Raw genomic sequence first — 15,901 nt, forward strand, 5'->3', positions numbered from 1 at the left:
GGTGGCCATTAGACGGAGGTGGTTCTAATATCGTAGCATCCAATTGCAGAGAGCAAGATATCATCACTCATATCCACCAGTGGCCTATGTCAAGAAGTGACACAGGCACCGAGGGCATTTCAGCTGAGACCAGATATCACCGAGGCCAACACCAGCTAATGACACACTCAGAACCTATAACCAGTGGAAAGATAAGAGATCTGCAGGGGCCCAAGATGGATTAAGTCTCTAACAAGGTAGGATTTTTGCAGCAAACTGTTTTGAGAGTCTAACACTGACCCCTTTATGTCTGACCACTTCAGAGCTGCTGCAGCAGGCTCTGATTGATCTGTGAAAAGAACACCGATCCTTCACCACTTGAACATAATAAGCATTTAAGTGCTGAGAGGTGACTTACACGGGGGCCAAGAGCTTATGCTGACTGACTTCACATTTGGTTAACCTCCTACCCCCTGGTTCTGTCTTGTTGTAGGATTTGTCTTGTGCATGGCTTTGTGTGCCTTATAAGCAGCTCAGTTAATCACATGGTGAAAAGTCATTGAGCTTGGAATGCTGAACCTGCTTTATAATTAATTTTGCTTTATGACTGAATAAAGCCAACATTGCGGAAAGACACACTCCAGTGTGTGCCTTCATAGAGTGCTAATGACACTATCCAAGCAAATCAAAACAAAAACCTGTAAATGCCTCAAGGTTAAATGGAAACCTAAGGACAACCAATCACAAATACCCAACTAGGCTTTTCCAAATAAAGCTTATAATGCTTAACCTATAGCCATTCAAATAATTTGTTTTGCTTTCATATCTTCTCTATTAAAAGACTTTCTCCTGTTTTTGGGTGCAATCTTTCTTGCCACTTCCAGTTTGGTGCTGCATAATTCAAATTGATTTTCCCTCAAACTCTTAAAAAGATAAACTGAGAGGCATATTAAAAAACTTAAAAGTTCTCTGTCAATTTGCTATTTGATCAGGAGATTCACAACTAAGGGTAGAGAGTATTCTGTAGAAACCTAATATTAATAATTCTTTGAGCTAGCAGTGCAAATGATTTCTATATGATTGAAAGAGAATACCAAAGGTTACTTATTACCTTGTAGGACATTAAAAAAAAAAAAAAAAGGTGGTTAAAAATTTTGATAGAGAATACGAATGGGGGGAGGGGCCCGGGGACACGCAGACTCCCAGGACCCAGAGATCATGACTGGAGCCAAAGTCAGAAGCCCAACCGACTAAGCCACCCAGGCACCCTGGACATTAACCAGTTTTAATGGCTGAAATGTTATTCCAAGTTTTTAAAGAAACACCATTTCTGATGGATATATATATAAACCTTTGTTCCTTAAATGCTTTTTAAAGCATTAGCTCACTAGTTCCCTACTAATGCACTGAAAAGTCTTTGATGAATCTTTGACTCATTCTGCATTTATATAAGAGCCATGATTTTAAATCCTTAAAAATTATGTTTTACTGCATCCCTGGATCCATTCTGGACCAATTAGAGTCTCTGAAAGACATTTTAAACCAAAGCAGTATAATAAAAGACATCTTTTCTCCTTGGCTAAGCTGACAAAAGCCAAGTTCAAATCTGCCTGTGACATAATTCTATCATATTTAGTAGACAACCATGGCCTCAAAATATCTAAAGCAAAAATTTAAATACAGGAAAAAAATAATTCCATATTTGATTTAAAGCAAATATTCTCAATTGATTGGTTAAACAGCAAAAATTAGTATGGGAAGGTTTGAACTACATAATTAAAAAGCTTAATTTAATGGATGTATATGTGTCTATATATGTGTGCAGGTACTCAGTTATGGGAAAGTTTACATTCTTTTCAAGCACACCTAGAAAACTGATTATATGGTAGGTCATAAAGTATTTTAACTGATTTCAAAAAATATTTTCCAACAGAACACATTATCTGATAATTAGGTTAAAAATAACAAAAAGATAACTTTAAAAACTCTTACATCTGGAAATTATGAACAATTCTATTTGACATATGAGCCACAGGAAAAAAAAATCCCAGTGTAAGATAACGTTAGGACATGAATATTACTCCATATTCAAGCTTAGGAATTCAGCTAAAGTAGAAACTGAGGGGAATTTATAGCCTTACTGCTTGTAATAAAGAGGCTAGAAATCAGTAAGAATCTAACTTAAGATGTTAGCATACTAACAGAACAAATTCAAATGTAACAAATAAGAATTTACAAAATAAATTTTTCAAAAATGTAAAGAGTAAAAAAAAAAACCAACAAAGTTAAAGTTGTTTTGATCACCCTATTTATTCTTTGACTCTCTTTTTGACTCTTTAACTACAGTATTTGAAATTGCAAACCCTTCTGTCTTTAGGGCTGGATTTAGGATGAGGGGAGTAATTTGGGTGATGCACAAAACTTAAGGAGATATGGAGAAACTCAGTAATCAAGATAAACATTTTAGTGGAATACTTTGTAAATCAAAATTCACCCAAAACATCCATGATAACTGAACACCAAAGATTTAAAGACAGCGTCTGACTCTGCACTGGCACAAGATCCACCCCAGCAGCCTCCACACTCCTCCAGTAAGTACTTCACTCCCCTCACCCTAGAAACACCCTGGAAACCAGGTGTGTTTCCAAAATTTAAATGACAGTGCTTCTAGTATACAGTTATAGTGCAGGGTAAGAATTCCTTATGTTATGAAAGTACCTGACCAAAAAACAAGACTGAATTTTATTAAATGCCTTATCAACATTTACTGAAGTGATCATTTGGTCTTTCTACATCAATCTATATCCTAAATTATAACATTCCTAATATTTGTCCTCTCGTATTTTGGATGCAAATCATAATATTCATGGTATATATATATTTTTTAAGATTTTATTTTTAAGTAATCTCTATACCAAATGTGGGGCTCAAACTCAAAAGTCTGAGCTCAGGAGTTACATGACTGAGCCACCCCAGGCACTCCTAATTCATGGTATATTTAAATTAAATTTTGGAAATTTCAAATATTTATATTTAGTCTTCATGTATATATTTATAAGTAACATCCAACTGTGAATTTCCTTATAGTGCTTTTTGAGATTTTACTATTAAAGTTTTGTAGTTTGATAAAAGAAAATGGTAAAGTTACCTTCCTCAGTGATGCTCTGAAATGGCTTAAAAAACATAAGAATTTTCTCTTACCTGAAAGTTTGGTAGAAAGTACCTTGATAAGCATTTATTAACTCCTTTGTGGAGTTTACTTGGGCAGCTTGGAAATTTTATTGTCTATGAAGGATAAAATGTTCACTGCAGCCCAAAATTGCCATGTGAAGGGAATACCACTTCCTTGCTGCATACTTTCTTTTGTTATAACACCCCAAGGCTAGTCTTCTTTAGCCAGCATGACTGTCAAAACTGAGAACCCCATTAGTGACTCTCTCTAGGCATCATCTGTATAGATATTAGCTCCAATAACATTATCTGTGAATTTTCCCATGACTGCCACCTGCACCTCCTTCTAACTGCTATGGTCAACTCTTTACCTCCAGCTCTGCCACATTGACACAGGGGTGATTATACCATCTACAAGACTTATCTCTTACAGACAAGGAGGGAAAAAAAATTGAGTCTTTGGTAGACTAAGGAAGACCACAACTTCATTGACACTATGCCCATCAAGAAGTGACTGCCCTCAAATCTGGGCTGGCTGCCCTGGACTGTTCCTGACCAATAGCATAAGATAGAAGTGACTTTGTGCCAGTCTGGAGCCTAACTTTCAAGGAATGGGCAGCTTCCACTTGGCCCATTTAAGTCCTAAACCCCCATAAGATAATTACTTCCCTGCTGGAGAAACCACGTGGAAAGTCCCTAAGACTAGAGGGAAGAGATATCCAGCCAAACCCAACCTTCCAGCCATCTTTGCCAAGGTACCAGGCATGTGAGTGAAGTCACCCTGGACCCTCCAGAGCAACCTGGCTGCGAGCTATCACTGAAGGACCCCAAGTAATGTGTGGAGTGTAAGAAATGCTTAGCTGAGCCCCTCTGAATTCTAATCTACCAAGTCATGAGATAGAACAAAGCAGTAACTGCTTTAAGTCACTAAATTTTGGAATGGTTTTTCACATATTAATAAATAATTAAAAGTCTTTCACAGAAAAGGTTACTGAATCAGGTTTCTGTCAAAGCACATGACTTTAGCTCTAAACTCAATAATCCTATATCCACTTATATCTTTGCAACAGGCTACGGAAAATGTTCACTGAGGAAGTGGACTCCCGCTTCAATTGAGACCGGCAATTCTCAAATCATAACATGCCTAAAAACTGCCTGGAAAATTATTTAAAGTGCCAGTTCCTAAGGTTTTCATCCAGTTATTCTGATTCAGTAAGTCTGATACAGAGCTTAATAATCTGCATTTTAAGAAACACCCAAAGTATTTAGACAACAGTGGTCCCGGGAGCACACAAAGAAAAGCAGTCAGTAAAATATCCCAAAGCTGGTGAGGCTGTGAAGTAAGCCAACTATGGGAGGGAGAGAAAGGAAAACAGACATTCTTATGTCATCTGCCCTGGCCCCGTCCTCTGGTGTCATTTCTAGGATTCTCGCATTTGAATTCTAAAGCTCTATCCAATTAAAAACATGTTATACCTTTCACAGAGCTTTATGCTTTTCATTTTATTTTATAGCCTTTCAACTCCCATGTGAAATATAACAGATATGTTACAGAGAAGTGACTCATCTACATCTAACAGACCTTAAACAGTCTGGGCATAAAGCACCTAAAGCTAAGAGGCCCAAGCCTAGTCACTCTGAGGCCTTCATTTTACTTTTAAAAAGAACATCAGGTTCTTCAAATCAGGGACACCGCCACCAGGAACCATCTTCATCATCATCATTATAATCGCGCTTAATGATGAGGTGTGGATTGCTAATTCGCACAGCTTCCAGCAGCTTCTGAGCTTCCTCATCAAATGCTTCTTTGCACACCCTGAGAAAACAAGGGAACACCTCTTCTCGCACTCAGATTTGTTTCTCTGAGAAAGACTGCAGTAGACACAAATGAACATGGCTGGGGAGTGGGCAAGGAAAGTGAGGGATACACAGGAGAGGGAAGGCAGGAGGTGAAGGAAAATAGAGAGTAGTAATAGAAATGGACTAAAATTTAAGAGGATCCTCCAGGAGGCTTTTGCTTCTCAAACAAAACAGCACTACTGATAGCAACAGCTAACACATAACACTATTATGTGTTATATGCTAGGCACCGTTCTAACTACAGGTACCCTTGGCTGTTCAAAGATCATACCTATACCACTTCACCCTTATCAGAGACCTACATTAGCAACTGTTTTTGATAACCAAAGGAAGTCTAAAGATTTTTGCCTTTCTCTCTCTCTCTCTCTCTCTCTCTCTCTCTCTCTCACACACACACACACACACACACACACACACACACACACAGGTAAAAAGCGAAAATAGCATTTGGATCTAGCAAGCCATTATAGAGGCAGCACAAACCCAAGCAACAAGAGCAGTGGCCCTTCCACGCCCCCACGCCCCTTCTCTGGGACCTACACTGCCTCTCAGCACCATGCTGGCATAGCTTTAAACTGTCAGGCATCTGTGCTTTATATCAATTTATTTTGTGTATGTGTCCTAAGGTATCAGAAAAGCCTGAAAGAGGTTATTGTTTAGGTCCAGGAATGCTCAAAAAAAAAATTTCCCATAAAAAATTAATTGTAATTGCTTCTCTGCTTTACATCATTTTGGCTTATGAAAGGTTTTCATAGAAACACTCTACCTTCAGATAGTAAAGCAGAATAGGCGCCCCCCTTCTGAGTCAGCTGATCAATCCTCATAATAAAACATGGGCAGATATCATTTCACCCATTTGTAGATAAGGAAACCAGAACACAGAGATTGGAGACTAGTGCAAGTTCAAATGTCTAGTAAGTTCCAGCTAGCTTTCAAACTCAGGTAGTCTTGCTTTAGAGTTCTTCGCTGTTACCACTATGCTACACTCTCAAAATTCCATGTCCTATGTGAGAAAAATAAATACAGGCCTCAAAAATATGCAAGGATCCACAATCAGGCTGATCCTTAGGCTGCAGTACACAAGTGGTTCCCCAAATCCCATTACAAGAAACTTTCACCTTAAGAAGCTAATGAAGACTTACCCCAGAACTTTCAGTTTACATTCAGGAGACTTCAAGACTTCACATAACTTCATCATTCCTTCATACCCTAAAGTATTCTGTTTCAGGTTTATTTTTATCAGGTTTTGGTTGCTTCTAAGAGTAGATGAGAGATCCTGACAGCACAGGGAGGTCAAACCACAGTATTCCAATCTGCAGGGAAGAGAGACTAAAGATAAAAATTTTACCCCAGAGAGCAAGAACGTAAGAGATCTGTGAGCTGGGAGTGTAGGAGGACTCCAAAGCTTAAAATGAAGGGAGCATAATTAGAGTAAGTTTGAAGAATGTAAGTCCTTCTCATATTCATTCTTACTAGATATTTATAGACTGAATATATCCCTTCCTAAATCAAGAATTCCAAGTTCATAATTATGGTCCAGGGAATAAATAGGAAAACACACTAAGAAAAGCTGAAGCAGTTGGATTTTTGATCATTAAAAGTATAGATGTGTAAGTAGACTTTTGAAATATGGTATTGAGTATTTCAAGAGCAAGGTATAGAATGAGGTCTCTAGCACTGTGCCATTTATGCAAATAGAAATGCATACACCAAAAAACATTATATCTTTTACAATGATACAATTATATGGCATATTTCAAACACAGTAGGCCAGCTGCCTACACAAGGGAAGGAAAATGGTTAAAGGAGATAAATTAACCAATAGTCAACAGAGGACATTTGCATAAACCAATGATACTACTAGGAATTGAAGTATTTTAAACTCAACCTTCTACACCTGATGACATCCCCAAGCAACTAATCTTATGTTTACCTAGCCATTCAATAATTGAGTGCCTATATAGGTGCTGAGTTTAAAACATTTAAGTTGCTGCCTCCACATGGAACTTGCCATTAATGTGATAGACCAACAATTTCACTATTTATGACACGAGGTTAATATCACACAAAATAAACCGTAGGGTAAAAAGCAGTAGGAGACATACGAGGTTAAGCATTCATCAGGAAATAATCATTCTAAGTTTGCAGTCACTAATAATGGCTTCACAATATAGAAAATTAAAGATGCCTTGGTGGCTCACTGGTTGAGCGTCTGCCTTTGACTCAGACTGATCCTGGGGTCCTGGGATCAAGTCCTGCATCAGGCTGCCGCAGGAAGCCTGCTTCTCCTTCTGCCTATGTCTGCCTCTCTGTCTCTCTCATGAATAAATAAAATCTTTAAAAAAAATGTATAGATGATCTGAATAACAGAATATTAATTCACTTATATACAATATGGCAATCCATAACTCTTCATATTAAGTGCATCATGGTACACATAGAAGAACTGACTATATACTAGGTCATGAGGCTAATATCAAATTTCAAAGAACTGTAATCATGCTTAGTATGTTCTCAGACCACAATGCGAGAGATTAAATATAAAAAGATGACAAGAAACCCCTCATATTTGAAAATTAGGGATTATACTTTAAAATAACCTATAGATTGAAGAAAAAAATCATAAGGGAAGTTAAATATTTTAGACTCAAAAATAACAAATGGTGCATATAATATCAAATATAGGATGGAATTAATGCAATGATGTGAAGAAAAGTCATATGTTTAAGTGTTGGAAAAGGAGGAAATATTTATCTTCCAACTCAAGAATTTAAGAATGGTAAAATAAACTCAATAAAAGCAGAAATAAGATAAAATAATAATTAATGAAATAAAATATATAGAGAAAATCTATGTTGTGTTCTTTGAAAAAGTAAAACGAGAAAAAATTCAAACTGCCAATACCAGGAAAAGACAGGAGACATCACTAGATGTCTAAGTCACTGGAGATGATCAGAAGTTGAGTAGAGAATAAAATTTTAGACACCTGCCAATAAGTTTTAAAATTCAGATGAAATGGATAAAATCGTAGGAATAATCTTACCAAGAATTACTCTAGAAAACTTACATAAATGTATAATTATTTTTAAAAATGAATCAGAAGTCAAATTTCCACACAAAGGAAATTCTGTATCATATAGCTTTACCAGAAATTTCCACGAAGTTCAAGGATGAAAAAATTCCAATATTACACAAACTCCCCTAGAAAAGAGAAGAGGATCACTCCTGAACTCATTTTTTGAAAATACGATCATCTGGATACCAAAACTTGAAGGGGACTACACAAGAAATTTATAACCTAATCTCCTTTATAAACCAAGATGTTAAAATATTCATATAACAAACCACAATGACATGTTGAAACACACCTGATTCACTAAAACTTTAAAAATTAAGTCAGACAAAACTGGCAAGAATAGAGAACAAGAACCATCACACACTACCAGGGGCAGATGAAATTAGTACAATCTTTTTTTTTTTTTTTTTTTGACAAAACCTGATAAATTTGAGGACCTAGTCCCCATGATGTAATAAATCTACTCCTGTTTACCCTTGATGGATATATACGTATGTGCTTCAGAATTCATTATTGAAATATTCATCAGAAGCACTGGTTATAAAATAAAAACACAAAAGTCCGCATATAATAGAAGGGTTACATAGTTTGTGGTATAGTGACTCACTGGAATACTTTACTGTGATAAAAATGACCTAAAAAACTAACTACATGGGGATGCCTGGGTGGCTCAGCAGTTGAGCATTTGCCTTTGGCTCAGGGTGTGATCCTGGCGTCCTAGGATCAAATCCCACATTGGGCTTTCTGCATGGAGCCTGCTTCTCCCTCTGCCTATGTCTGCCTCTGTATCTCTCATGAATAAATAATTTAAAAAACTACATGAAACAACTGGATGCCAAATTCCTAACAATGCACACAAAAAAATCATAACACAAAAGAATATACAGAGTAGGATCCTCTGTACATAAAATGCAGAACCTGGCATAATTTAATATATTGCCTAGGACTATATACACTCATGGTCACTGTACAAATAAATGATGGCCACAAAGATAAAGATAAAGGTTACTTTAGTTTCCTGGGCAAATTCAATTTACTGACCTGTTTTTTTTTGTTTTTGTTTTGTTTTTTTAAAAAAAAAAACAGGTTTATTTACTTGTTTGTATATATTTTATATTTCCTAGTGAAAATGTTTAAAATATGACTTGGCAGATTTTTTTTTCTGTGTATAAACATTTCAAGTTTTTATGTAAATTCCCAGTTAGTTAACATACAGTGTAATATTTCAGGAATAGAATTTAGTGATTTATCACTTACATACAACACCCATGCTCATTACAAGTGCCATCCTTAATACTCATCACCCATCTAAGCCCATCTACCACCCACCTTCTCCCTCCATTAACTCTCGGTATGTTCTCTATAGTTAAGGGTCTGTTTTGTATTTGCTTTTCTTGTTTTTGGTTTTGTTTTTTGTTTTTTTAACTATCACTATCCAGCAATTGCATTACTAGGTATTTACCCAAAGGACACAAAAATGATTCAAAGGGATACATGCACTTGACGTTTATAGCAGTATTATCAATAATAGCCAAATAATGGGAAAAGCCCTAGTGTCCACTGATTATATATATATTTATATATATATAAATATCTCAATCTCCTTTGCCATTCAATGGCATTATTCAGCCATCAAAAAGGTGTAATGACATGCATGGAGCTAGAGTGTATTATGCTAAGGGAAATAAGGAAAGAAAGATCATATGATTTCCCTCATATGGAATTTAAGAAACAAAAGATGAACATAGGCAGATCTTTAAAATATCAGGAGAGAAAAATAAAAATTACAGAATGTAGGTGACATAAGAAGCAAAAAGGAGGTTGCCACTGCTGAAAATACACTCAGAAATATGTAGTATGGGTTAGAGAAAAGTGAAAGAAAAGGAGTTTTAAAAAATTTATAAAGACAGACAAGAGATCCAACACAAGCATAATTAAGGACCCTGAAAATCAGATAAGCAGAAATTAAAGTAGGAAACCCTACCAAAATAAAGAGCACCATCTATAGACTAAAATAGCACACCATTTCCCCAGAAAAATATTAATAAGGAAAATTCTACACGGGAATGATTGTTCCTGAAGAGCAATCCTATGGACATCCAAGACAAAAACAATTTTTAACCAGTAAGGACGCTGAAGGGGAAGAATCAGCTGGGCATGATGACCCAAATCAGTGGAAGAACACAGACCACACTGGTGAGGTTAGAGGTTTGTTAAATGTGGAAGTATGGGCCACTGAGTATCTCTTTATTGGAGATGGGACTGCTTTGGGCCAATTTTTTGCTCCCTTTATTGCCAATGATACCAAGATCAGCAGGTCTTGCTCCCTCTCATGAGTTGTAATGGATAACAAGGCTAACTTATTAGGTTATAAGCAGGATAAAGTTACATTTCAGATCCAATAGTTACAATATATATTTTTATCACAATAAACAGTTGATGCAAACATAGATAAAACAGCACTTTCTTGAAAGAGTCTGGGAGACAAAATATTTGCGTTTCTCACATACAGAACAAAATTCTTGACCCAGAGGTCAATAATTCATGCAATACAAGTAAAAATGTACTAGCCAATATCATTTCAAGATTTTAAAAAAATAAACAATATACGATTGAACTCAAAACAGAAGTATTCAAAACAGAAGATAAGATTTTATTAGACCACAGGCTTCTTAAGAGCATAGATAGTAGGATGCTTAGGTGGCTCAGTCGGTTAAGGGTCCAATTCTTCATTTTACCTCAGGTCATGATCTCAGGGTCAGGAGATCAAGCCCTGCAATTGGGCTCCACGCTCAGTGTGCAGAGTTTGCTTGGGATCCTCTCCCTCACCCCTCCCTCCACCGCTCCCCCTACTCACACTCTCCCTCTCTCTGCCTCTACCTCTCTTTAGAATAAGATATGTTAAAGATTTTAAAAGATTCAAAAATAAATCTTTTTTAAAAAGAGCATAGATAGCATTTTTCCAGATAGAAGACAATTGGCAAAATATTCAGTTTATTTATTTATTTATTTTTTTTTTGAGAGAGAGAGAGTACACATGTGCAGGTGAGCTCACACAAGCCAGGGGAGGGGAGGGGAGAGAACAGTAGAAGGAGAAGCAAAATCTTAAGCACCCAGTGTGAAGTCCAATGCAGGACTCAATCTCCTGACCCTGAGATCATGACCTGAGCCGAAATTAAGAGTTGGGCACTTAACCAACTGAGCCACCCAGGTGTTCCAAAAATCTTCAATTTAATAAGAGAAGTTCATTCAAAGACAGATGGAATATCTGAAAGATGACAGAACATGGAAGAGCTTAAAGCTAGTACCATTTACTTAATATAGACTCTGGCCAAAGCACTAAGGAGGACACTAAGAAACATGAAATACAGCTTCAATACTAATGCTTAATACACACTGATCCATATATTTGAAATTCAGATTCTCATTTCTGATAGTAACTTACATTCTATTCCATTTTTCATCCTCTTTTGTGTACTAAATTTCTTCTAGCCACACTAGCCACCAAATATGTAGCATTTTCTTGATGGAAAACTGAACTCACCCAAGCCTCTGAATATTGCAGTTTGGATGTCTCAAAGCCTCACATAGAATTTTTACTCCATCATCCCGCAGGTCATTGTGCCCAAGGTCCAGTTTCTGTAGGTGTGAGTTGTTCAGAATAGCAGAAGCCAGATCCAGACAACACATACTAGTAAGAACACAGCCCATCAATCTGCAAGAAATACAGATGAAGTGAGACATTTGGTTGTGAAGCTTAATTAGTTATTCCTAGGAGAGAAGCCCAGGTATCTGAGCCTTTTCCCTGACCCCTTTTCTATCCACAATTCAGGATGCACATAGGAATGTCTAACGTTATCAGCAGAAACAAATGGGATTTCTTAATGGGAAGAAAAAGCAGTGAATAAAGCTGCTTTCTCCCCAAAACACGTTATCTACCAAGCTTCCCAAATCAGAGGTATATATACTTTTTCCTATCAAAACTAAAAAAAAGGGGGGGGGAATAGAAGTTTACCCAAGGAACCCACAGATCTCTGTGCTTTCAGTTTCTAATATATTTTTGAAATAAAAACACTTCCAAGGAATATATCTTAAAATGTTTTCTGGGATGGCTGGGGGGCGGGGGGGAGCTCAGTGGTTGAGTGTCTACCTTTGGGTCAGGTCATGATCCCGGGGTCCTGGGATCGAGTCCCACATCGGGCTCCTTGCAGGGAGCCTGCTTCTCCCTCTGCCTGTCTCTCTCTCTCTCTCTCTCTCTCTCAACCATGAATAAATAAATAAAATCTTTTTTAAGAAAGCATTTTTTCCGAGCAGCAGCAGACTGCATATATGAATACATTTCTTTTAGTCTCCAGTAGGGCAGTCAAGAGCATTTACAATCTGGCTTCCAGCATTCTCTTTCCATATTTCATCCCCATCCTAGTCACCAACCATACACATCCATTTTTTCCCCCCAAACCTACCACCTCTATCTTCATGTCTCTTCTCTCTTCCTACCTTCTGCCAAGGATACCTGCACCCAACAAAATCCTCCTCATCTTTCAAGGCTAAGGTAACTCAGTCCCCTCTGTTCCACTCCTTGCTTCTTGGGACTTTTGTCCTATCTTTATAATACATGGAATAGGGATCCCTGGGTGGCGCAGCGGTTTGGCGCCTGCCTTTGGCCCAGGGCGCGATCCTGGAGATCCGGGATCGAATCCCACGTCGGGCTCCCGGTGCATGGAGCCTGCTTCTCCCTCTGCCTGTGTTTCTGCCTCTATCTCTCTGTGACTATCATAAATAAATAAAAATTTAAAAAAATTTATAATACATGGAATATGTTCTAACTGGCTTTGTATTTATTTCCCTGACCTCAGCATTTTGTGAGATACTGGAGGGCAAGAGCATCACGTTAGTAACAGCTTTTAATGCCCTCAGTATGTAGCTTATACTTGTTGTCAACTTTGGTTAAAAGAATTGGCATGGGCTGCATAGAGGCTGTGAAGGTAGCTAAGAAACCAAAAGATCTGTCTATGTGTTTATAGCAGTGGTGAGGAGACAAAGTGGACTAACCAAACACCTTGCATGTATAGGTCACTTAGAAATTGTAGCTGACATAAAGGTATTGGATTTAACAATAATTTCCATGAAGTAAAACTTTGTCTTCCAGTTGAAACTTCAGAGAATCACATCATACACGTTTTCCTGAAGAAAGTACAGGTATTTACGGGACTCACAGGTTGAATCGCCTTAGTGTTTACCAATGTGACAATCAACTATTAAACTCTTGTGGCAATTTGGCTATCCTGAGTCAGTCCAGTCAAGCCAAATACCTCTGGATATACCAACAATCTAGAGTTTATAGTTCTAAAATGCTAGAGTTTGACTTAATGACTTATCCAGGTGACTAGTCCCATGGGAGGCCCTGGTGGGAAAGGGAGCTAAGACCACTAAGTAACACCACTATGTTGCTTCACTCTAGCCACAACATTTACATATTGAAATATTAAACACTAAATATAGTGCATCTGTTAAAATAGCCAATAAGATAACTGTATATAAGTATTCAAACATTTCTGAAATACCATCATATGAAAAGGAAGCCTCAAAGTCCTATCTATGCAGGACTCACAATTACATATAGACGCAGCATGCATGTGTGTGTAGACCCACTCACAGAATGGGAGGATATAATAAGAACAGCTATTGTTTAATAATGACTGGCTTGTTGGATATTTTTAAAAATTCCCTTCCTAGTGGGTGCCTGGGTGGGCTCAGTCCATCCTGAGTCCATTAAGCATCAGACTCTTGATTTCAGCCCAGGTCACAATCTCAGGGTCATGAGATCAAGCCCAAGAATATGGCTCCCAGTAGGGTATGGAGTCTGCCTGAGATTCTCTCTCTCCCTCTGCTACCTTGCTTGCACATGCACTCTCTAAAAGAAAAAAAAAAATTGTCTTCCTAGTTTCTTTAGAAGTTGACCTAGTTATAAACCTGAACTGAGGGGCACTTGGGTAGCGGCTCAGTGGTTGAGTGTCTGCCTTTGGCTCAGGGCAAAGGGGTCATGATCCCGGGTTCCTGAGATGGAGTCTCACATCAGGCTCTTCACAGGGATCCTGCTTCTCCCTCTGCCTTTCTGTCTTTCATATGAATAAATAATCTTAAAAAAAAAAGCTTAATTGAAAAGAAAAGTAGAGCATAATTTCTGCCTCTTGGATATAAGGCAGAGGACACACAATAAACTCATTGGGGCACAACCAAAAAATAAAATAAAATGGCTGATGTTCAGCCTGTTGTCTGGTCCTTCTTACCTGAGGGAGGTTGACTTTAATTACTGTAGTAACTGTTTAAGAAAAATCTGATGAACATACTTCCCAAACTTGTCTCAGGCAGGATGAGAGAGAGGCAATCAGCTGTTTATTCTTTCTCTGACAGATAGATACACAGCTCATCCCTTTCCTCATCTCCCCTGACCTCACAGTAGTGAAAGTACGTAAAGGAAGGTCACAGAAAACCTACTCTAAGTCCTGAAGGTTACAGCTTGGATGCCGAAAGGCATCACACAGAAGCTTTACTCCATCATCTTGTATCCAGTTTGACCCCAGATCCAGATGTATCAGGCTCTTGTTGCACAGGAGAGCAGACGAGAGATGTTCACTGCTAAGTGAAGTGAAGTGGCAACGCCTTAGCCTATAGGAAGGACAATGTAAGCAAAGATGGAATCACTGCTTTACTGGCCAGAGATTTTTATCTTTGAAAAGGTTTCATGCTCTGGTCCCTTATTTGCCAGCACTATCTCAAATATTCTCTTCCCTCATTACCTCTTTGCCTGTATCCCTTGGGATACTTAGGTTTGTACCAAATTGCACAAACTGGATCCATGTTCTCAGAATTTTTCTTACTATAAGTGAAATGTTAACTTCTTCACACTGTACAGGAGTAATCATAATAAAGTACTTTTTGTACATAATAGAAGTAGCATTTCCAGACAGTAGGGAAAAGATTATACCATAAATAATTTGGGAAGGCAGACCTGACATATGGGGGAAATAAGTTTAAGCTTTATTAGAGTAAATTAGGAATAATTTAACATTTAAATTTAAAAAGTAAACCATAAGGAATAGGACATTAGTCTTTTTTTTAAGAAATATTTCCAATTATGACAAAACTTCCAGAAGAAGTCATAAGGAGAAAGATAATTTGACTTCACAAGCATTTTGAACTTCTATATTCTAAAAAGGACTGTAAGCTAGGAATACAGCAACATGCTAGGTAAACTATTTGCAATATATAAAAAATAATGTTTATAATGTATATGTGCTATTAATAATCATCATATATAACATACATAACAGAAAACATCCAGAGGAAAATTGGGCCTACAAAGAGGCAATGCTTAGAATACTAAAGGCCAAAAATATTTGGGAAGATGTTCAATACATTATTTTTAGTTATTTTCAGTTATCCAAATAATATTGATGGAAAAAATAGATATCCAGTGAGGATATTAAAATGCAGGCCCCAGACTGCCGAGGAAATATGAACAATCTCTGAAGAAATTTAAGCATATATGACAAAATAAAAATTTTGCCTCTAATTCCACATCTAAAATTGTCTAAGAGCAATGAAGAGAATAATCACACTGTGATATAGCCATACTATGGGATGCTACATTTCTGTTTAATGGTGTTAATATAGATCTGTTCTAAGCCCAGAAATGGAGCTGGACAGGCAGACTTTAGTCCTGAATCCATCATTTTCTTGTATTAGGCAAGCAACATAATCTTTCTCAGCCTCACATTTCCTACCTGTCCAACGAGGCACTTAGAACCCGGA

At 37.4% G+C, this 15,901-nt stretch overlaps 1 protein-coding gene across 1 annotated transcript in view; it reads right to left on the minus strand.

Moving 5' to 3' along the window:
* Positions 1-4,681: 4,681 nt before the first annotated feature.
* The window catches only part of NLRP14 (NLR family pyrin domain containing 14), a 32,268-nt gene continuing 21,048 nt past the window's right edge, over positions 4,682-15,901 (minus strand). The window contains 4 exon segments of the mRNA XM_041730689.1: positions 4,682-4,966; positions 6,153-6,323; positions 11,631-11,801; positions 14,585-14,755. Coding sequence (XP_041586623.1) covers positions 4,834-4,966; positions 6,153-6,323; positions 11,631-11,801; positions 14,585-14,755 — 646 coding nt within the window. The 3' untranslated portion in view covers positions 4,682-4,833.

The sequence above is a fragment of the Vulpes lagopus genome, chromosome 15 (assembly GCF_018345385.1).
Source record: "Vulpes lagopus strain Blue_001 chromosome 15, ASM1834538v1, whole genome shotgun sequence".
NCBI lineage: Eukaryota > Metazoa > Chordata > Mammalia > Carnivora > Canidae > Vulpes > Vulpes lagopus.